General features: G+C 43.3%; 1 protein-coding gene across 8 annotated transcripts in view; it reads right to left on the minus strand.

The window, feature by feature from the left end:
* Positions 1-365: 365 nt before the first annotated feature.
* LOC138481177 (C-C chemokine receptor type 5-like) overlaps positions 366-22,963 on the minus strand; it is a 405,187-nt gene continuing 382,589 nt past the window's right edge. For all 8 annotated transcript variants that reach the window (XM_069613143.1, XM_069613141.1, XM_069613140.1 and 5 more), the window contains one exon: positions 366-4,165. In XM_069613143.1, coding sequence (XP_069469244.1) covers positions 3,105-4,154 — 1,050 coding nt within the window. In that variant the 5' untranslated portion in view covers positions 4,155-4,165 and the 3' untranslated portion in view covers positions 366-3,104. The remainder of the gene's footprint in view (positions 4,166-22,963) is intronic.

Raw genomic sequence — 22,963 nt, forward strand, 5'->3', positions numbered from 1 at the left:
TTTCAATATTTCCCTTTGCCAAAGAATGGGTTCCCCTTCGTTATCATGCAAGAGGCTTTCTGAAATGTTCAAATACTGATTTAAAACCTGTAAAAAATTATGCAAAGCTATGCAACCCTATATGTATATACTATTTCTAGACTTGGACGAGTCAAAACATATAAAACCATTTTTGATTTCAATATTTATTTTTGGATGTCTGAGAAACAGGAAAAAAGTGAAATGCTATAATCGACATGAAACACTTTTCACAATTTCCTTTATATCATAGTTTGTCCATCAGATATGTGTCTGGGCGTTAACTAATTTAAATGCAAAACATGATGTACAGCGCCTAAGGAAGTATTTGTGTTTGAAACTTAAAGTTTAAAGTTTGAAACTTTATTCTTGCACAAATTAGAAAATACTGCAGCACATATACTGGCATTTATGTGCCTCTTTTCAAAGTCTTTTTGAGCAAAAACTTTTCAACGTACTTGTTTCTGAGATAAATATGAAGCAAAACACATGTTTTAATTAGGCAGACATTTTCTTATAAAACGTAATCTATCAAATTTACTTATAAAACCATAGAAAAGTGTACATTCATTTGTATTTATTGTGCAAATCAGTTAACAATTACACTTTTTTTGCACAGTATTAAATCCATAAAAAAACAAAAGTAATTTACAGTGATTGAAACAGTGAATACAAAAACACTTCAACTATCAAGTCATTCATATAATTCATGTTCCCAATAAACTTAAGATCTTAATAAAACAAACACCCTAAAATGGATTAAACATTACATTTTAGAGTGGCATCATTTTTGGATAAAATTGATGACAGTTAACCATTTACTCACAGGATTCTCATCTCAGCATTGAGCACCTTAATTCTATTCCAGTGCTAGCCTCTATTTTTTGGTGCAGCTTTCTACATAGATGCAATTCAGTTCCGCTTAAGCCTAATCTACCCATTGCCCCATAATATCTTGCATGGAACCGGACAGCCAATAAGAAGATGTTTAACAGTTTCCTATTGGGTTCTCCGCATCCTACACACTCTCTTTTCCTCATCAAGCTGCATCTTCGGGCCCAATCTCATCAGAGTGGGTAAGAGGTTAAATCAGAGTTTCAGTCCAAAATGTCTCAGAATAGGAGTATCCCATAATATCAGATACGGGAATGAAGAGAGATATGGGAATTTCTGGTTGATGCAACATTGGAAAGTACTTTTCCCCTGGAGGTATTCTAAATTTGCAATACAATCCCATTTGTGGGCTTCTTTATGAGCTTATTCTTAAATATAGTCGGATGCCCAGTGTAGTCCATGAGTACACCGATCTTTCTGTGGAATGCCTCTATTGCAAGCTTCCATTCTCTCATTTGTTTGCACGCACGCGGCATACTGCTTATCCCACAAAATGTTATACCAGCTATATTGAGTATCTCCAGGGTCATTAAGTATCCCCTATAGCAACATACTTTGCCTAATGCTTAATGGAGTTTCCAGGGAGACCAACCCTAATTCGAGAGGAATGGACTCAACAGGAGTACATTGACGCAGTCTCAATGCACAGCGCCATCCTTCTAAGGTGTAGAGCCATTTTGTTTCTTTATCCTTAATGCTCTACAGCGCACATATGATACTAGGTACAATGCTAGCGCAGAGTACCGGTATTAGGCCTTCTGTAGATGAACCAGTACTAGCAGCAGTACGTTTTCCTACATCCCGAACTTACACAGAGCTTCATTCTTAACAGCTTCCCTACTTGCTTGGATAGAACAATTTGGTGTGATAAGCACACCCATATAGACATATGGCCCAACGTTCTGTATTAGGCCAGCATCCAATTTCCACACAAAATTACTGGGCTTTCTTCTATGACCTATCTCCATGATCTTAGTCTTCTCTTTATTCAACTCCAGCCCATTCCTGTCCGAATAGGAAAACAATGCAGTCAGAGACCTTTGCAGGCCAATTCCTATCCAGCAAAATCAGCGTACATTAGCCAGCTTATCTGCCTGTTCCCTATCTTCATCAGAAAGTACCAGTATTTTTGGGAATTATTTTTTTCAGGTATACATAATATATACAAGATAAATCATAGCACATCAATCAACATAGAACATAACATCAGAACAGTACAAACAACTAGTCAATCAGAACTAAGTACAATACCAGTAAATACATTCAATAGCAACCCCCATCCCAACCCACCCGACCCAAAGCCCCCCCTCACCCTCACCCTCACCCTCTCATCCAGGTCAACATCCACAACAAGCTGAGTCTAGTACAACAATAAAAACAAAGATTAAATATGTTGTAATTCCTGGGACATAGTAAATGTAATAAACAAGATTAAGACACAAAATAAGTCACAATTTGATGCTTACTTGTGAAAGTGGCCATATTCATCTGACCATGGGTGGTTTTGTTTCCTTGTATATTCCCATTGAGTGTGACTTCCTACCATCAGTGGTATATAATGAATGATGCATGACTGCTTCGTTCAGGTAGATGCTACTGTACATTCATGGATATAAGGGAATCCGTGATTTGTGAATTCAATAGCAAGATAGCTCAGGGTCCGTTGAACCTATTCTTACAGCTCTTGTATCCCTGTGCCTTTTAATGACCAATTGGAATGCTTGAAGGCTCGGTAAGAGAATTTTACTTTTTTACATTCATCAGTTTATTAGTTGTCATTGGTATAATGACTCTCCAAGGAACAAAGACCTACGGTTTATTTCAAATGGCATTGTACACTCTACGGAAAGAAACATAGCAAGCGTTTAATAAGTCAACACATTTCAGAAGAGGCTGGAGAATTCAAGAGCAGATTATTAAAGCACCAAAACAGATTCCCTCTATAGCAATACCATGTAATAATTCTTCTGAGGTTCTGTGTTCTGTGCTTCTATAGGAACTGTGCTTTTTGGAGTTTGGCACATATTTGTGTGGGGTTCTTAATTAGGCAGCATTCACAACTGGCACAGTAAGGCTTGAGGCAATGTAGCATGAATATAACACTGCAGACAGCAAATCTGCAACATGTCTCCAATCAGTCCAGTTATCGTTCAAGTTCAAGACCTACTGGCCGAAGCAGCGGTGAACTGTGTCTATATGATGGCTGAAGTGTCCTGCTCAGTGGATGGTGTGTAGAGAGAACTCTGCCGTTCCAGTCTTTCCCTATCTGTCCCCAAGCAGTAGGTACAAAGAGTCCATTTTGGCATCAGTTTCTTGAGATATTTTCTAAACTTTTCCCCAGCAAAAGCATAGATAATGGGATTCAGACAGCAGTGGATAAATGCAATTGACTCAGTCCATTGCATTGCCCGGTATAGACGCTTGCTTTTGTCGCAGTTGCTATCCAAATCAAAGTCTTGAAGTGTGAACAGAACATAAACTACATTGTAAGGTGTCCAAAATAGAAAGAAAGTAATCATTATAATGAAGATGAGTTTGACTGCCTTGTGCTTCTTCTCATTTCTGCATTTTGACAGTGTACAGATTATCCGCGAGTAGCAGAATAGCATCATGGCCATAGGAAGTAGGAGGCCCAGGATGTTTATCTTGAACGTAACAAAAATCTTCCAGATTTTTGCTTGATCGTGTGGGAAATGGGGGCTGCAGGAGGTGAACTCTGATTCCTGTTGAGCTTTATAAAAGATGAATCCTGGAAGAGATGCTAGTAGAGCCACACCCCAAGTGAACACACTTGTGATCACTCCATATGTCACTGTCCGGGCTTTGAAAGCAAGCACTGCATGCACTATGGCCAGGTACCTATCCAACGTGAGAAGTATGATAAACAACAGGCCGCTATAGAAACCAACAAAATAGAGGCCCGAAAGAAGTTTGCAAAATGCGTTGCCGAAAACCCATTGGTCTGCGGCATAGTAAGCCCAAAATGGTAATGATATAACGAAGAGTAGGTCTGACACGGACAGGTTCAGAAGATAGATGTCAGTCATGGTTTTAAGCCTTTTGTACTTTATAATGATCAAGACAACCAGAGCATTACCAAGGAAGCCAAACACAATCACAAGAGAGTAGATCGGGGGAATGAACCGTGCAGCAAATTTCTTCACGTCCTCTGTATTGCATGGCTCTGTTTCGTCATAGTTGTATTCTGTAGATGCCAGATAGGTTTCTGCTGTTTGGTTCATCCTGAAAAATTCTGAAAACAAGAAATCGAAGGTGATCAATAATACACAAATACAAAGACCATTTATTGTGATTCCAAAATTTAATTCATATTACCTATACATGAAATGAAATTATATTTTATTTATATCGCGCTCATACACAAGTGTTTCAGAGCCCACCAAGCAAAGGGAAGGGAACAGGGGAGAACAAAAAGAACGATATTACTAGGCCCAGTGACATTAAGAGCGTGCAAGTGCATGAGAAAGGGAAAAGGGGGCAAACAGACACCAATACCTCCGCTCTTCCCACAGCCCTTCTTCTGATTTGTCAGGAAGAGCTGGAAGAGCAGGTGGAAATGATAAGTTTTCTCTGCTCTCCAGCTCTGCCAGATACATTCAAGAAAATCCTGCAGACAGAAAAAAGTGGCAGTAGAGGTTTACTCCCACTTTTACCACCACTTTCTTTCGTCCATGGGGCGCAGAACATGACCTCCCACGGTGTCCTCCACAATTCAGCATTCAGCGGCTAGAGCTAACAATGGGTCGAAGACAGTTTAAAAAAGTTATTTGGGATTCACTTAAACAGTACTTCACCAGTAAAGATAGTAAACCTTTTTGGGAAATGGCTGCAACATGTTCTGTGTGCATGTTTCTTGGGGATGCCCTGGCTGCTGATATCAGGGAGCAAGACTGGCTTGATCATTTTGGAGAGGTGAGTGGTGGAAGAATCCAAGTGACACCATGAACGAGGAAAGTCTGCCTGCTTTTTTTACGACACTTGCTGATGAGATACAAACAAGTGAAATTGGATGAATTATTTATGGTCTGAGTCCTCTAAAGGCATGGTGTTCCAGGGGGACCTATATAAATTAATAGAATAAAAATGGGCACCTTTATTACGGGAGGTCATTAAGTTAGTCTTGAAGTCAAGGATTCCACATGACTTCTTCCACTCTACCCATTTTAAAGGAAAGAAAGAAGACCTATGGTTTTACCATCCTATCTCCCTCAGTGATATTTCAGTTAAGGTGATGGGGAAAGGAAATTTGAATACACTTCAAAGTTGTGTCGATGAACAGAAATATGTTGTCAGACTGCCAACTAAGATTCTTTCCCAAAATGTGTACTGTGGATTAATCCTTTAATTTATCATTGATCATGGATAAGTGCTGTGAGGTCAAAACAGTGATCCCTTTATTTGGCCTTCATGGACTTGTTGGTAGCCTGTGATAAAGTGGATTGACGACAACTTTTCACTGTGCTTGGTGAAATAGGTGTAGAAAATAAACTTTTGATCGTTATAATCCAGTATAATCAAGTTATTTACAAAGACAAAAGCTATTCTCTCATATGGTTTTATGGTGGTATAACATCAGCATTCACTAAATGTAAGGTGCCAGCCAAGGATGAGTCAGAGTGCCACTAATATTCAATCTATGTATCAATCTGTTGAAAAATAACTTATTAGACCAGACACATATATCAGTTAGAGCTGTTCCTTTATTTTTTTTTTAATATAACATTTTATTGTTTTTTATGAACACAAAGAAAACATACAGCCCCGACCAACGGGGTAACCAATACTTCCCTTTCCCGCCCATTCGTAGTTCCACACCTTGCTTGAGCTGTGCCTTTATTGATGTATGTGGATGGTGCCGCTTTAATTGGTCATACACTTGTGGCCCCAGCCTTGACGGTCCCTGATGCTCTGCTCCTCATTTTCACCTGGTCCTGTTCTCCATTCTCCTGGTCGGCCTTCCTGGGTTCTTTCTGCTCCTGCCCTGTATTTTGCATCTCCTTTGTCTTCTTCTTCATCCCAGTACTTCCCTCCCTGCCTTGCTGCTACCGTTCTCCTGTGCCGGTGCCTTCCTTCCCAGCTCCTCCTATATTGGATCCACTGCTGTCGTGCTTCTTCGGGGGGTTTTCCTCCACCATTTGTGGTGTTTATTTTCTTGTTTCTTGGTGATTTATCAAGTGGTTACTAGATCCCCCTGGTTGATTCTACAAGAAGTCACACGCTGGCTAATGACAGGGATGGACCGCACCTCTACCGTACTAGTTGGGCCCTGAAGAGCAAGGTAAGATCACCTTGTGACAGTTTGTGAAGCCGCAATCCTACCACTCTCATAAGATGGACCCCACAAAGGTGCAGGAAATCCTTCAGGCCATGCGTTCGTTAATGGCTGAAGAACAGTAATTGGAAGTTGAGAAGTCTACTTTTCGTCAATTGGTGGCAACACAGGAAACCCTAACTGTGAATCCTGTTTTGACTCATGCTGTTTTCGACAAGTATGATGGGAATACAAGGCGCCTTAATGAGTTCTTAGGTGCCTGTATAGTGCATTTCACCTTTCACCCCTATCTTTATGTGTCTGGTCACTCTTAAGTGGGCTTTATGATTTCACACATGGCAAAGAACACCTTAGCCTGGGCTACCCTACTAGTTACCTCAAAAAGCCCTCTCCTGGATCAGTAACAGATGTTCATAACCACTTTGAAGGCACTGTTTGACTGTCCAGATTTAACCTTTACAGTTTAAGAACATGTATTGGATCTCAACCAAGGTTCCTTAGACTTCATGATGTATGTCTTCAAATTCAAGCCATTAGCAGCAAAAGCAGAATGGGCAGAAAAAAGCCCAAATGACTCTTCTGGCACCTTCTGGCACCTTTTCTACCCTGGTGACCACTGCCTTACAGTTGGACTACCATCTACAGGAAAGGAAGGAGAAACGTTGTAAGACTTGCTCAGCCAACCATCTCCAGTGAGTTATTTTTTACCCACAGAAGTAGGGGCTATGCAAGTAGGTTCTGCCAGAAGTCCCCTCTCAGATGACGATGCACATTGGGTCTTTTTATGAATTGTGCTGTGAAAGATCATCTGGTTCATTCCTGTCCCAGCGCAGCTCCTCGGCGATCGGGAAACACTTTCTCCCGCTCTTAGGAAGGACACGAGATTGGGAGAACATCCCTTGTCCCTCTCAGCAAGATGTCCAGATCACAATGGTTAGTGGTCAGATATTGTTGGTATTGCAGGTCACGGCTCGGACCAGTTAGAACATCCCTATTGCTGCACTGGCGTTAGTTAACTGTGGAGCTGCCGGTCTCTTTCTGGATGATGAATGGGCCTTACAACATTGGATACCATGGATATCCAAAGGAACAATTCAAGCAGTAAAAGGCAATGATGGCAACCCCCTATCATCCGGACCGGTTACTGAACACACCTTACCAATGGACATGTCTATCGGAAATTACCATGAGAAAATTGTGTTTAACTTTATCAAGGCCGCCCATTTCACTGTTATTCTTGGGATGCAGTGGCTTATGACACGTAACCCTTATGTTGATTGGTATGTTTCTGGGGAGTCTGTTTTGTGTCGAGCAATGTCTACACCACTCGAAGAAGAAAAAACAACAACCACCCAAGGGACATTCGATGCAGGATCAACTACTCTTTAAAAAACCCGAACCTAAACCCGTCAACTCCACTACAACCAACAATAGAGCGCTCATCACAGCTACCACCCCCACCCCTGCCAAAGCCAAAACCCTACCTATAAAAGGTGCCCTCATCAACGCACGCTCCATGATTGCCCATGCCACGGACATCGCTGATCTCATTTTAGCTGAAGATCTAGACTTCCTAGCCATAACAGAGTCCTGGCTTCATGCAGCCGCAGGCCCAGCCCTTTCGCTAGCCATCCCCACTGACTACACCATCATCCGAGCGGACAGAACTGAAGCTAAAGGCGGTGGTTTGGCCATCATTGCCAAGACCCATCTTAACATCAGACTCAACTCCGCCACACACCACCCATCATGTGAATCACTTACAGCCAAACTACCCATCGCTAACTCCCAAACAATATCCATTCACTTACTATACAGACCTCCCGGACCCCCGGGATCTTTCGAGGAAGACCTCAATGCCATCCTTACCGACAACCTAAAAAACTCCTCACAATGCCTTCTCTTAGGAGACTTCAATTTAGGCTACAAAGACCCCAAAGACAATCAAGCCACTCTCATCAGCAACACCCTGTCTGAACTAGGCTTCACACAAAAAGTAACCAGCCCCACCCATAACAAAGGGAGAACCCTTGATTGGATAGCAGACTATAACTGTGCCGTATCGATCACTAACAACACTCCCCAATCCTGGACCGACCACCACCTCCTCTCCTTCTCACTTGAGGCCTCAAGCCCTACAACCAACATGGCACTAGCCCCAGCCATCCACACGAGAAGCAAAAAAAATATCACAGTAGAAAAACTGATCCCACTCATTCTTCCTACACTAAGCCAACTCCAAGACTCTAATCCCTATGACCTCGTAGAAGGCTATAACAACACCATGCGCATAGCCTTAGACGCCATTGCACCATTGAAACTTAGAAAATCCAAACCAAAAAAGCACCTCAACCAATGGTTCTCCAGCCATCTTAAAACCCTTAGATTGGAAAAGAGTAAACTGGAACAAGTCTGGAGACAATCTCCGACTGACCACAACAAACTATTGCTTAACAAAATAACGGCCAACTATAAAAAAGAAATCATAGCGGCCAAACAAGAATCCTATAACCTGAGAATCTCCCAATCCAACTCCAGCTCCAGAGAATTATTTACTATCCTGAAAGAATTGGAAACCCCGGTAACAATCCCAGATACTTGCGTTAAAAACAAACAATGGTGCACCAGTGTCCAAAATGCACTAAACAACAAAGTCACTGGCCTTCAAACAAAAATTAAAAATAAGAAAGACTCCCTCACCAATCTTACCAACCCCATCAACGCCCACTCGAGCCCTCCACCCTCACACCACACACCTAACTCTGCTCGCTTCAGCTTTTCCAAAGTCTCTTCCCTCGAAGTAGAAAAAATAATTCTTGGCCTTAAACCCTCCAACTGCAAAGGTGACCTCTGCCCCCCACAAATCATTAAAGACGCGGCACGAGACCTCTCGCCATTCATCACCAGACTCATCAATGCCTCCTTTTCCTCAGGAACAGTCCCCAGTAACCTTAAAGAGTCCTGGGTCCTCCCTCTCCTCAAAAAACCCTCCCTTGACCCGTCCATCCCAACCAACTACAGACCGATTACCACCGTCCCATTCCTGCTCAAGATACTAGACAAGACAGCATACCTACAAATTCAAAAGTATCTTGAAACAAACCACCTTCTAGGAATAAGACAATCCGGCTTCAGACCCCAACATGGAACTGAAACAGCCCTGATAGATCTGAAAGCCCAAATAGACGACCTTCGAGATAACGGGAAAACTGCATTACTACTCCTGCTAGACCTCTCTGCGGCGTTTGACCTAGTTGACCATAAAATCCTATGTAATCATTTAGACTCAGCTGCCCACTTTTCACAAGAAGCCATCAGTTGGATTGAGTCATTCCTCAACAACAGATCCATGCGAGTCTTCTCCTCCTCTGCCGCCGCCGAACCCATCCCCATTACATGTGGAGTCCCACAGGGCTCGTGCGTCTCCCCCACTCTGTACAACGTGTTCACAAAGCCCCTGTTTGATGATCTAGACGGCCTGGGTATCACCTACACTAACTACGCCGATGATACACAGATCCTCATCCCGTTGACGGGAGATTACAACCAGGATTTGGCCTTGGTGAACAGGGTGTATCTCATCATCCAGGCATGGATGGCTTCGCACAGTCTATGCCTGAATGATGACAAAACTGAACTCATCATCCTTGGTTCTACGTCCAACCTAACCAAACTCGACCACAATTATGCCAACTTCATCATAGATGGGAACCTAATCAAGGTTTCGAAAGAAGTAAAAACCCTAGGAATATACCTCGACTCCTCCCTAACCTTCCACAAACAGGTTAGCTCGATGGCATCCTCTACGGCCTACACGTGTAAGCTCATAAGAGCAGCCAAACCCTTCCTCTCCACCCACAGCTGCACTACACTTGCCAGAGCATTGGTATTATCCAAACTGGACTATTGTAACGCCCTCTACATAGGAGCCACCAAACAAATCACCAACAAAATTCAGACGCTACAAAACAACGCCCTTAGGGCAGCACTCAATATTCCCAGGAGGGAACACATTTCCAATATCAGGAAATCCCATAACTGGCTCAGCACAACAGACAAAATCCTGCTTAAAGTAGCATCGCTCACCCACAAATGCCTGAATAATGCTGCCCCACGCTATCTGGCAGACAGAATATGCAAACACAGCCCCATCAGACCCACCAGAACCTCCAATGCTAATCTGCTCACCGTCCCCAGGTTTAAACGCACTAAAATGGGTGGCAACAGCTTCCAGGTGAAAGCACCCCAACACTGGAACTCCCTACCACCATCGCTCAGAACTCCCCAACCTTACTCACTTTTTAGACGCAACTACATCCATTGGTTAAAGATCACGAACCACTAACACCTCTAACACCACACGGCTGCTCTCCGCGTTGCATGCTTTAAGAGAATCTGTAAATTTGTAATACTAAACTTGTATATATTTGTAATTCTTTAAATACATCTACTGCATTCTCTCCTGCCAAACTGTACACATGTTCCTTCATCGTCACACTGTAATTATGTAATGTAATGTATAATTATGTAATGTAAAGTATAAGCATCCTGTAACCAAGCTTTGAATCACCTTGCTGCTCATGCGCCCTCATACCCTCGGGTCTGGTGCGCAATACAAATGAATAAACTAAACTAAACTAAACTAAGCCAACATAATAAAATTGGCTCTCAATATCAGAAATTTCAGGAAATATTTTCTAATTCTGAAGAGTGTTTTTGCCGCCACATCATGTCTTAGATTGCGCTATAGAATTATTACCCAGTGCTGCTGTATCATTTGTCAAGATGTTTATGTTGTCTGAAACCGAAAAGAAGGCACTCTCAAATTACCTAACCATTAATTTTAAACATTGATTAATAAATGAATGTGCCCAAGAAAGATACCACGGAATTACACCTGTGCCTTGACTTCCATGGACTCAAACAGGGGACAGGGAAAGACAAGTATCCCCTACCTCTGATTCCAGACATACTCAAGACCGTACGAAGAGCCACAATTTTTACCAAATTGAATTTACGTGGGGCCTACCACCTGATCTGGATTAGGGCCAATGGCGAGTAGAAAACGGCTTTTCGGACACCTTATGGTCACAGCACAGTTTGTATTTTTGTGCATTCATAGGTGTCGCTTGTTGGGCAGAGCCCCAGTAACAAAGATTATCCCAAAAGAACAGTATGTATGGATGCAATCACAGTGAGGGGAGACTGGGATGTCTCTACTTGTACTTTTAAATGTCCCTTTTGGGCCTGCCTAACTTTAGGCACTGAAACACAAAAGGAATGATTACATCAATTAGCACCCTGCTGACTGCTGAAGTGCTACTGAATACAAACTCTCAGTTTTCTGCTTATCTCCTTGTCTGCCTTCCGCGGAAAGTTCTTTCTGGTCCTGCTCTGTTCCTTATTCGTCCTTTTCTTCTTCATCCCAGTAGTTCCCATCATGCCATGGTTCTCCTGTGCCAGTGCCTGCCTTCCCAACTCCTTCTAAATTGGATCCACTGCTGTCCTGCTTCTTCCAGAGTTTTTCTTCTGCCATTCGTGGTGTTTTTTCGCCCTTTTCTTGTTGATTCCATAAGTGGTTACTAGGTTACCCTTGTTGATTCGACAAGGAGTGACACAGTGCTACCTAGAGTGGTCAACCTTACCTCTGCACTGCTCATCAGACTCAACACAGCAAGCGTAGGTCACCTTGTGACTTTATCACCAATTGGTAACTGATCAAAATGTCACAGAAGATCAGTATACTACAATCTGATTTGATGATATAGTCAAAGCAATGAACTTTCCACATTAATGTTGAAAGATGGCTGCTTGGAAGTTTGCGACTGAGACACTGGAAAAACAAGTTTACCAAAACTGCTTCCAAGGTGAATCAAGCCAACTCCGGTGATCTTAGTTTTTCTGCAGCATATGGGGGGAATGCAGTGATTCCATTCATACAAGTCTACACTGCATTCCTGGATGGGAACTTCAGCAAAAGTTGAATACAAGTTTCTGAAGCAGTTGTTGCTCATGTAACTATCACCAATGAACTTATTCATCTTGAGCTAAATCTATCGCCTATTAGTGTAACTCCTTCATTGACGGTTGTGTGATTGTGCATTTCACTTTGGATGAACCAGAAAGCAATGTAAACAAGGTTCATTTTACGGGATTTGTTGTCTTGGGATGAGTGGCATAAAATCAAATGGATTACATGTTAAATCAGTGCTGCCTAATCTTGGGTCTTAGGTTTCTAGATGTAAGCTCATTACTGAAGAACTCTAAACCACAAGCGAGTTCTATTTTTATGAATCAAGAGAAAGATAAATGATAGGGTGCAGAGTCAGCCACGGCTACTGTTAAAGCATTTATAGCACACATGTCCACATCATTAGAGCATTCATATTTGCCCTGGACCTGTCATCTTCAATCGAGAATAATGATCACAAAACGTTTTTATCAACTACCCTTTTCATAGCACTTAGTGCAGCTTAGACCTATTTTGCTATAATGCCTGTTGTGCTCATAGATATAAAAGCTATATCAGTGGCGGTTCGTCACTATGGGCAGGGGGCACGCTGCCACCTCGCCTGAGTGTCACGCAGCACATTCCCTGTGCACTTTATTTGGATGGGGACTGTACTTCCTGCCTCTCGGCCGGGACGCGTCCCCTGCTATGCATTGTTTTTGTTTGCAGCGGAGCCCTTTCGGCTCCACAACAAATGCAGCGCACAATAATGCGAGGCGTCGGGGCGGCCGACGACTGCCCCCGCCGCCTCCCATTATTGCTATAGCAGAGTAGACCTGCTGCCAGACAGGAAAGAAGTTCTCTCCTGTCATTCTGCATCTTCAAGTTGTGGAGAGCTGCTCTACAACTCAGGACTAATGATCTAATAAACCACTCGTCATTGGCAAATTTAATTTTCATGATAGAAGGTTTCTCCACAGTGGCTGGATCATACCAAATTTGTCTCATGTCCACTTCGTAAGTCCAAGTGTGAATCGATTTAAACCCTGGGAGAGATTTTGTCCCTCGGAAAAATCTATCAACACATTTCTGTAGACTGTTGTAAGTGGTGGTTGCTCTAGGCCCATGCTGCTTTTTTGGTGTGGACTCTCTACCTTACGTAAAGCCGATTCCATGGCCTTTCCCTTTGTTCATTGGGTTCAGTTTTAGGTCAGGACAAAGTCTTCTTTTCTGGAAATGACCTGGAAAGTGTGATGTCACATGACACGGGAGACCGGGTCACGTGTCAGGGAGGCGGGAGCCGGAAATAAAGGTATCACCGGAACTGGCAGTTTGGCGCCAGTCCGGGTTTATGCAGCAAATCAAGTGGTTGTGTCTTCTTTCAGCTCTGCGTCATGCCCAAGGCCTAGGCATGCCAGCGCGCCCAGTGGAGGCTGTGCACCCACAGAGTCCCCCACATCACAGAAAGTGTATGGGGTGCTTCATTTCCTTACATTGAGCGGAGTGGGGCGGGTTTGTTCCAGCCCTGGCAGGTCCTGTTGTTCCTTTGCACTCTACTGGAGGGCAGTGTTCCTTTCTCTGGAGAGGGATCTCTGGTACCCATGCTCACTTGGGCTTTTCAGGGGTGTGGTCTCTCCTTTCTTTGATGAGGCTGTTATTGGCTGTACCATTCTTTTTCCTATGAGTTGTTTGTTCTGCAGGCAAAATGCAAACCAATTGGTCTAAGGCAGGGCTGAGGTAGTGCCAGTTCCCCGAGATGATCGATATCTGTACTTTAGGGACTGAATGCCTCCAATTCTCGAGGCATACGGAATGGGTCCAGAAGGTCTCTTAAAACTGAACAAAGTATTGTTGGTTGCCTCTGGATGGAGAAACCAGAAGGGGAAAAGATTGTAATAAACTTAATTTCCGCTCCGTTTGAGGCGATGATGAGCTGGCCACCCGCTTTCCATCAAAATATTGCGTACATTAGTTTTCTAATTCCCAAAATCATTGCAATTTAGGGCAAATGGTTCCCCTGTCATTTCATTCTACAGCAAAAATAGTTTCTTCTCGGTTCCTCTTTTTAACATCATTTGTGTGGCAATCATGAAAAAGGGGACTCAGCTTCCCCTTTGTCTTTTGCAAAAAAGGAAAAATGAACCGATTCAGCAATTTCTTTTACACACAGTCATACGTAAGCAAATGTACTCTTTTCTCGTCTACGTTTTGGGTGGTTGATGCTGAACTATTATGGGGAAGCAGTACATATAAATCCACAGCAAGTTGAAAGCGGACCTAACTGATCTCAGCCCACCAGACCTTGATGATCACATAAGTAAACTACATCAAAACTTAAGTAGACCATTCTTGAGGAAGGATCCAAAAAGTGGAAAGGTCCTAGATCATTTGTACATAATCAAGTACCAGAATCTACCTAGCGGGGACCAGAGGTGATGATCGAGACGGGATTACTGTAACGCCCTCTACCTAGGTACATTTACAAAAAATATGGCAAGGCTGCAAGTCATTTAACACAATGCCTAGCGCGCAGCCATCGACACCCCGAATGGGGGAACACATCACGGCTGCCAGGACACAGTCGCACTGGCTCCCAGTTAAAGAGTTATCTTTACATCTCGCACATAAGTGTATCCACCAAACTGCCACCCCTTACCTCTAAGAAATAATTCACCCCATCTCCTCACAAGACCGACTATAACACCCTATGCAAACATGCTCACAGTACCTAAAATCAAGAGGCAAGAGGGCCAGAGCCGGAGGCGCAGGTTTCCCTTACCTCGCAGCTCTGCAGTGGAACGCCCTACCACCACCCCCTGGTGGAGAAAACTCACATTTGGCATTCCGCAAAGCGGTGAAAACACTGCTTTTCCCATAAGCACAGACCACACCGCAGCGAGGTCAAAATCTACACCCGCAAGACTAGAACACTCCAATATATGATATACAACTGTATATAATGTATTTATGACCCACGTGCAAATGGTTTTCTATCTGTAACTAAGCTACTCACAAGTAACTGCGCTGCGATGCCCAAGAGCTGTATGTGCGCTATACAAATGTAAAAATAATTATAATAATAATAATAATACAGAGAAAAACTCAAGGGGCCAATGGTGCAAAAACCATCACCCAAACAGGACACCACGAAAACTGATATACTAAGCTTATTCCTTTTAAGCAGAGATGTTTTCAAATTTTTTGAGAGGCAACAGCTTTGTCATAGGCAATGTCCAGCCGGTACCGAACATTTCACCGAATCTGAATTCACCTAATCAGAAATCTTCTGATTTCTTTTTCTGTGAATTGGTAAGGTAAGTAGGTAGATTTTAAAATATAGATGGGGCTGGGGTAAGTGGATTGGATAAAGTAAAAGGAAGTGGGGGGCGGGGGTACCCCCGCATAATAAAAAAGACATTTGAAGAAAACACATTCGAAGATTTCACCTTCAGCTGAAGTGGATTCGGTGTAATTACGGACACCAGTTTTTTAAATGATTCCAGACAACCAGTGAATGCCTAGCACCTCCTATATGGCATTCTCAAATCTGAACAACAAAGCAAAATATCTTCAGAAAGCAGGTATCATCTTCTGCATGGTGCTCACTCCTGACCTGCCAGGGACCATGCGTCTCTTCTTAAAAATCTACTTGAGACACCATCTCTTCTCAGAGGGTCAGTATGAAACACCTCGACTACTTTTGAAATTGTTATCTTATAAAGAGATGGGAGGAGCACTAAAAAGGAGCTCAAGGTGTGCCTCCATGACACTACCCATCACCTCAACCCAGTGGTCGAAGTGAGCGGGAGCGGTCGGGAGTGGTGCTCCTATACTTTTTAAAATTACCTTGTACAGCTCCTATACTTTTATTTTAAAAAGAAACCGTCCCGGAATGGTTTTGTTTTCAAATAAAAGTGTAGGAAGAAGTTGAAACCTTCACTTCGTTCCCTTAAACAGCAGGTGCAAGTGTTTGTAGGGGGGTATTGTGTGTGGGAGGGGTTGTGGCCATGGAGTTTGTGGGGAGCAGGGGCAGGCCAGCAGGGAACATAGTTCCACTACTTCTTTTAGTACACTTCGACCCCTGCCTCAACCTCTTTGTAGTTTACTAGGGTCTCCCGAGAGGAGCTGGCAGCCAGGCAAAGGTTTTAAATAGTGGTTAGCAATGAACGCATTTGGTCCTGCTTTCCAGTAACAAATGCTTAACGTGGCTCACACGTCCAAAGCTTGTCTAAAATATTTCTTCACATGGGTCACTTAGGCTTTTGATTCAATAAGGAACATGGCAGATGTGGTGTAGAGAAAGCAGACATTTTGGCCTTGATAGGATGTTGTGTATTCTTTCTGAATCCCAAATCGTGATGCGGCCCATACCATCAAGCTACCCTTCTCTGGCAGTGACAATGTTGAAGTTCTACCACGAAACCGGGACAGATCACCCCTTGAACGCCAAAGTGGTCCCACCCAGGAGCTTGATGTATCAGGATCCAAAGTCCCCCTGATGTATGAACACAAAAACCAAAATTACTTTTTCACGCTGCTTTGCAGTCTGTCTGTGTACCCATAAAAAGATGCGACACACACAGCAACTCTTTAAATCTAACATTTTTAGAACATTAAATCCAGTTGTGTGAGAGAGGAATGGTATCAAGAGATGACACAGACAACAAAGGTTTAAGTTTTAAACCGTAAACATATTTATTTAAGGTCACGAATCAGGAGGAAACTTGGAACTCCAGTTGGCAAAAACCAACTATGAGGAAAAAATATTGCAAGTCACATAGGGAAGTATACCACAGAAAAGTCAGAAGGGCAAATGCAATTTTCTCAGGTCCTGTATCAATGAAGTGTCAAACGAGCCAAGAAAAGCATTCAAAGTCTACCCTGGAACTACAATGCTCCTCTCAAAAACGTTTGTCTAAGTCTTTTTCAATTTGAAAATAACCACAACCAGGAACACCATAAAAGCAACTTAGAACCATTCACCGGCCCACCCATCGCTCTGATCATTCGACTCCGAACCATTCGCCATCCAACCACTGTGTCTTTTGTAAACCAGATATTAGCAAACAGTTGGCCAAAGAACTCTGTCTAGCGGTTTCACAGAAAGAATCTCATCTCTCTTATATGGAACACTTGCAGGCTAACTGAAACCCACAATAGTCACTGCATATCCTAAGGAACTCAACAAACATCACACTATCTTTAACCTACCTCACACCATCCAAATGCTGAAAACCAGTGTCATAAAACAACTTCGGGATCATACTCCGGGACTATAAAAAGCACTGTGTCTGCACAGACAGACATAAGAGAAGACTTTGACACTGTCAGTTGTTCCTCTGCAGGAGGCATGACGCTCCTGCATGGTAGAAACACTTGGGAAACAAGGCACTGGTGCAAAAGAGAGGATGGAAACAAGTTTCAGGAACAAGATACACTGTGAACTTTGGTGTGCCAACACACCCTATTCCCAAACAGATTTCACCTCAAATATCCTGAATGTTCCCCTATGCATAAGCTCTCCTTGCATAGTCCACTAGGTAAAGGGTCTGTGTCTGGGTGTGTGCACTTTTCAAAGGAGGTTCTTGTTCCTCTCGGATGTTCTCCCTACCCGTCTACTTCTTCATACCAAGATGCTGCTAAAATCACCCTGGGTGTAAACAGGAGCTGCCTATAGCAGGTACAGACATTGAGGCGATGTAGGGAGGTTTTGTGATCTTGGTTGTTCAGCATATGCTTTGTAATGGAAAAGAGCTTTGAGATTCTGCTGAACGCTAGTTTCAAGTAGTTCTGCACGCTAAACGGCCTAAAGGGGTACACATGTTGCTTTATGTGCTTCATTGCGAGTTTGTCAGTAATTCAGCTGTAAATCCGCCGAATGACCGCCACAATCGGTTACCGTTACCACCACTCGGTCCTGTGGGTTTACCACGAGATTACTAGTGGTGGCAGGGCAGTGTAATTCCCCATTTCTGGAGTCTACTGGAATTACATGGGGATTTTGGCAGATTAACTGTGAGCAGTAATTCCACTGCAGTAAATCCGCCAAATTTTGGAGTTTGAGGGGAGGATCTACCTCCAACTTTTTGCTGGATGTAAATTCTCCACTTTTCCTGCAAATTCAGAATTCGGCGGTGCAGTAAAAATGACAGTTATTCCGTTACTGCCATAAAACAGAATTACCACCACTTTTTTACTACAACGCTGAACGTTCCCTTAAACAGCAGGTGCAAGTGACTATTCATTGAACCCTATGGGGCGAAAACAAGAGAAACAGGAGCACCAGAGCGCCATACAACATTACCCATGTAAAATACATGAGCTCATAATAAACTGCAATAAAACATTTTCAAAAATACAAATCACAAAGGACAACTCCAAAATGTCACACAATCAAATAATGAGTCCATTGCAGCAATCAGCAGGATGATATATACTAAGCATGTACAGTCAATCTGGGTCTGAAGTGAAATTCGTGGACAGTGCAAAACATTGGTGGCCTAACAGTATCATATATTCAAATACTCCAAACAGACAGTTGTGTGTCTGACATGTGCCCTCTTCACTAGTCCCTTTTTCCCCTCTGACATTATCTCTGGCTGAAAATGTCTCTATTCAACTGCTCCCTTCCCTCCTTTCACTGTTCTGGCTCTCTTGACCCCTCCCCGCCCGGTCCTCTCTACTCCTTGTTCCTTGACCTGAACCTTTCTCTTGAGTTATTCTCTACCATCATCGCTATTGCTATTCTGGGGTATTTCCTTCCCAAGCCCTCAACACTCTACAATATCTTTAATCACCACCCTCGTCTTGAGCAAACTCATCTACCTACAAGTAGGTTCAAGTCTACTCCTTGTCCTTGCTCTCTACTCCTTCCTTCGTCTAGACAAAGTCCTCAACTTCACTATTAGCACTCTCTACAACCTACCTAGATGTTCCACTACTTCTACTTACCAACACTGTGCTGGTTGGTTCTTCATGCACACCCCCTCCCATTTAAAGTTCCTTCTAGTCTACAAAGGTTCCACTGGTCTTGCCCCTCAGTGTCCGTCTAGCTTTATCTCAGTCTACTCACCACGCTGCTCCCTCCACTCCTCCCCTCAGCCTCACTGTAAAATACAACCCCTGTGTCTCCTCTTGCTTCTGCTCTTTCTCCCTACATGCCCGGCTCTGATTGGAACCCGCTGTCCATTGCAATCAAAGCCAGCACCACTGTGTACCTATTCAAAGTTTGGCTTAAGCTTCACTTGCGAAATAGGGAACTCCGCCTGCCCTCTCCCCGAACCTCCCTACCTGGCGTCAACACTCCCTCGAGTACGGTGCAGTAATGTAATTTTGTATATTTGTATATCTGTACAGTACTTCTCTTTAATTAGAACCACTTGCCCTGCCTATGTTAGTTTTACCTTTGTTTTGACCCTGGTCTATGTTCCACATTGTTTAAACCCTCATAAACTGGATCACTTCTTGTTCTCATCTTTGTGCCATTGCACAGACAGGCACGCTTCTGGGAATGCCTCTGCCATCTGTAAATATAATGACATCCCTGCTCTTCAAACAAATACAAATACAATACATTTACACTTCAAATGCCTATAGAGTTCGTAAAAGGAAGTGTGTTCCAGGATGTGCATGTAAGATGACAGGCGTAAGGAGGCTCCTTTCGAGGGAGGCTGTTACATTTGTAAGTATGCCATGTTTGCTGCTAGCAAAGGGTTGCTGCAAGGTACAGCAGGGAGCGTCCAGACACAGAATTTGCATCTACCACAAACAATCACCCTCTCTTAAATTCCAAACTGTCCCAGACAGCTAGTTTCTGTATGAAAAGACACTCCCCTTTCCTTTCTCCTTGAAAGACAAAAGCATGGAGATGCCTACAATAGTATTCAGTATTTCTATTTAAGTTGGAGAGTTAAGAGACTATATAGTTCTGGACTACAACTCCCATTAGCCCCAGCTGGCATACTCAATGGTAAGGGATCATGAAAGTCACAGGCCAACCCGTCTATGTAGTTGCATGTTACAGAGTCCTGATATAGGACAACATGCAACAATACAGACGAATACGAATCATAGACCACTCACTGCTAATCCAAGGCAAGTTGATTGGATGTGGAATACTTGCTTATCCGGAAGATGAAATACAATGTATATCTGTGAGCAGCATTGCACAAAAGAAGTGGTGCGCAACCTTTGGCTCTTCAAATGCCTTGGACTAGTACGCCCATCATCCGTAACCAGCTTAGTGATGGTCAGAGGTAATGAGAGTTAATTGAATATTCTCATGTAAGAAAATAATCTAAATATTTTGGTGAAAACTGTCTACGGCATATGGCACAGTAGATAGTACTCAACACGCCACAGCTGGTGTTAATGTAAGTTTCCAAATCCATCCTGAAACACCTTTAGTAACTTCTCACAGACAGTAGTGATACATTGAACAAGATATATGCAGTCAACCATGAACAAATTAGCATGTGGTCTTCTTTAGGGCTTTTTGCATTCAACTACCCTGTTAATCATTTACATGTACCCCTCTCACCTAGATCACGTAATATCAACGCTTATATATCCAGATGTTTGCGGATGATAGATACCCTGATGCACCTTAGTTTCAAGAGTTGCTCCAGAAGTCAGGTCAAAATCCCAGATTGCATGACTACACATACTCCTTAATAAAAGAGGACGGTCTATGCCCAATGGAGGCAAAGCAGAGGTTCTGCTGGCAGGTGACACAAGCACGAGCCTCCCTCTCTTCATCATGCACGATCATTCTGAGGTGCACGGCCCCTGGCACAACACGTATGAAACCATCGTGTTCCATTTGCTTTTGAACCCTCCATTTTTCACACAGAGCCCCTCTCCCACCGATGAATCCTGGAGCAACTGCATGCACCCCTTTTACAAATTAAATAATAAATAACTAGCGATGAAAGGAAAGAACCTCCAATAAAATATGCGTGGGAAAGTGCACCCACTTCTGCAATGTAGGCACCAAGTGAAAGTAACCAGAGCACTATTCAATGCATGGCTGGACTACTGCAGCGCTGCACGTGTGGGCCAACAAAACTAACCAGAAATCTCCAAAGTGTAGAAGCTCAAAATGGCCTAGGCCTGTACAAATAAGTGTACATTGCTCCATTCCAGAAATTCCTCCACTGTCTTGGTAAAAATCAAAACACTCTGCAAAATGCACACAGCATGGACGTGGCTAATCAAGATGACCAATAAAGTTCGGTTCCATGTGATAATGTCCCTGCAAAAATGTCGTCTGACAAAAATGCCGCCACAAAATGCCTGTGGTTTACAGGGACATTATCACATTGAACATGCGGGGGTCACTCCCACAACCCCCAGAACCCTTTTTATTTCAGGGGGAGCAAGGGACACCCCCAAACCCCCACTCCCCTTGAGCCCATATATATGGTCACCATATATAAAGTCGCCACTGCCTTTGCCCGGAGACCATATATATGGGGATAATATTACTGGATACCAAAAGTTCAATGTTAATGACAAACATTAGTCCTCACTACACTCTGAACCAGCTGTGCTTGTCTAAAGTGGGCACAGGGCAGTGCCATTCGACACATAATGGAAGAACCTGTGGACTGGGCACAGTGAAACGTGAGCGCTGGGTCAGCTGCAGCAACCACCTAAGCTGACTGCTCATGGGCTGACCATGTTGTAGGATAACTGAGAGCCCATTTCCCCTGCACACGCAGGCCTAGTAAGCTAGGCGAGGCTGTAGGTGTTCTGCCTCCCTGGCCTTGCATGGGCATTGGGCATGCAGGCTCGGATACCAAAGGCCCCTTTTTGAGGCTGCTGCTATCCATCACAGATGTTGGAGGAATGGCATGATACCAGCTCCTGGCCCTGGGAATGCACAGATGCAGGATGCAGGAAGAAGAGCCCTTGATTGCAGAGGAGGGCTGGTGCTGGTATGGACGCTGTGGCAAGCAGGACTGGCGTAGGTGCGTTTTGTTATGGCAGGAGGTTTTTATACTATGTGGAGACAACACCATTGTGCTCTCACAATGCATAGGCTTGTACAAAGAACGCATATTGTGCCTCTGCCTGGGGTTTCCAGATCAGGGTCTGCAAGTAGAAAGGACCAATAAATAGAAAGGCACTGCTAAACAAAGGACCCGGCAAAAAAGACAAATGAGGAAACGAGGAGAGGGGAAAGGAGTGTGGTAGCTTGTAAGCCTGCAGCTCCAATAGTAAGGAGTGTAAATAAATCATGTGCAATATAAGAACGAGGTTCCAATGTGTCAGTGATCTGGTTACTTTACACTAGAGCAGCCTTAATGGAAGCTGTCACAAATTGTAGGAGAAGGCTGCATGAAGGATTCAGGAAGCGCTCAAGCAATTGCTGGAAAAGTCGGTGCTTATGCTGTCTGAGAAAGAGTTTAATGTCTCTGACAGAACAGCAAAACACCAAGAAACACTTGCACACCAATTTTCAATCAGAATTCGATAAAGCATAGATAATATCCATTCTTAAAGCAAGTTAATGATATTTAACATGCAGGGTAGAAGGACTCAGCCTTGGTATCTAGGCCTGGATACAATAGAGAACAAGAAATCCAAATTATGGAGAACTGCGTCCCCTGCACACTTTCAAAAGGGCCAATGGCCTGAAGGAGTTAGACAAAAAAGAATTTTTTCATAAATTATTCAGCAATGTAATTTAATGTCTCTTTAAGATTCAGAGTTCCAATGTGTAAAGATTCAAAAAAGGAGAAATTCCAGGAGTCGTTTTCTTTAGAGAAAGATGGTCTTCTCTTATTTATTGATTTTTTCTAGTT

This window comes from Ambystoma mexicanum, chromosome 5p (assembly GCF_040938575.1).
Source record: "Ambystoma mexicanum isolate Mex_15411 chromosome 5p, UKY_AmexF1_1, whole genome shotgun sequence".
Taxonomy (NCBI): Eukaryota; Metazoa; Chordata; class Amphibia; order Caudata; family Ambystomatidae; genus Ambystoma; species Ambystoma mexicanum.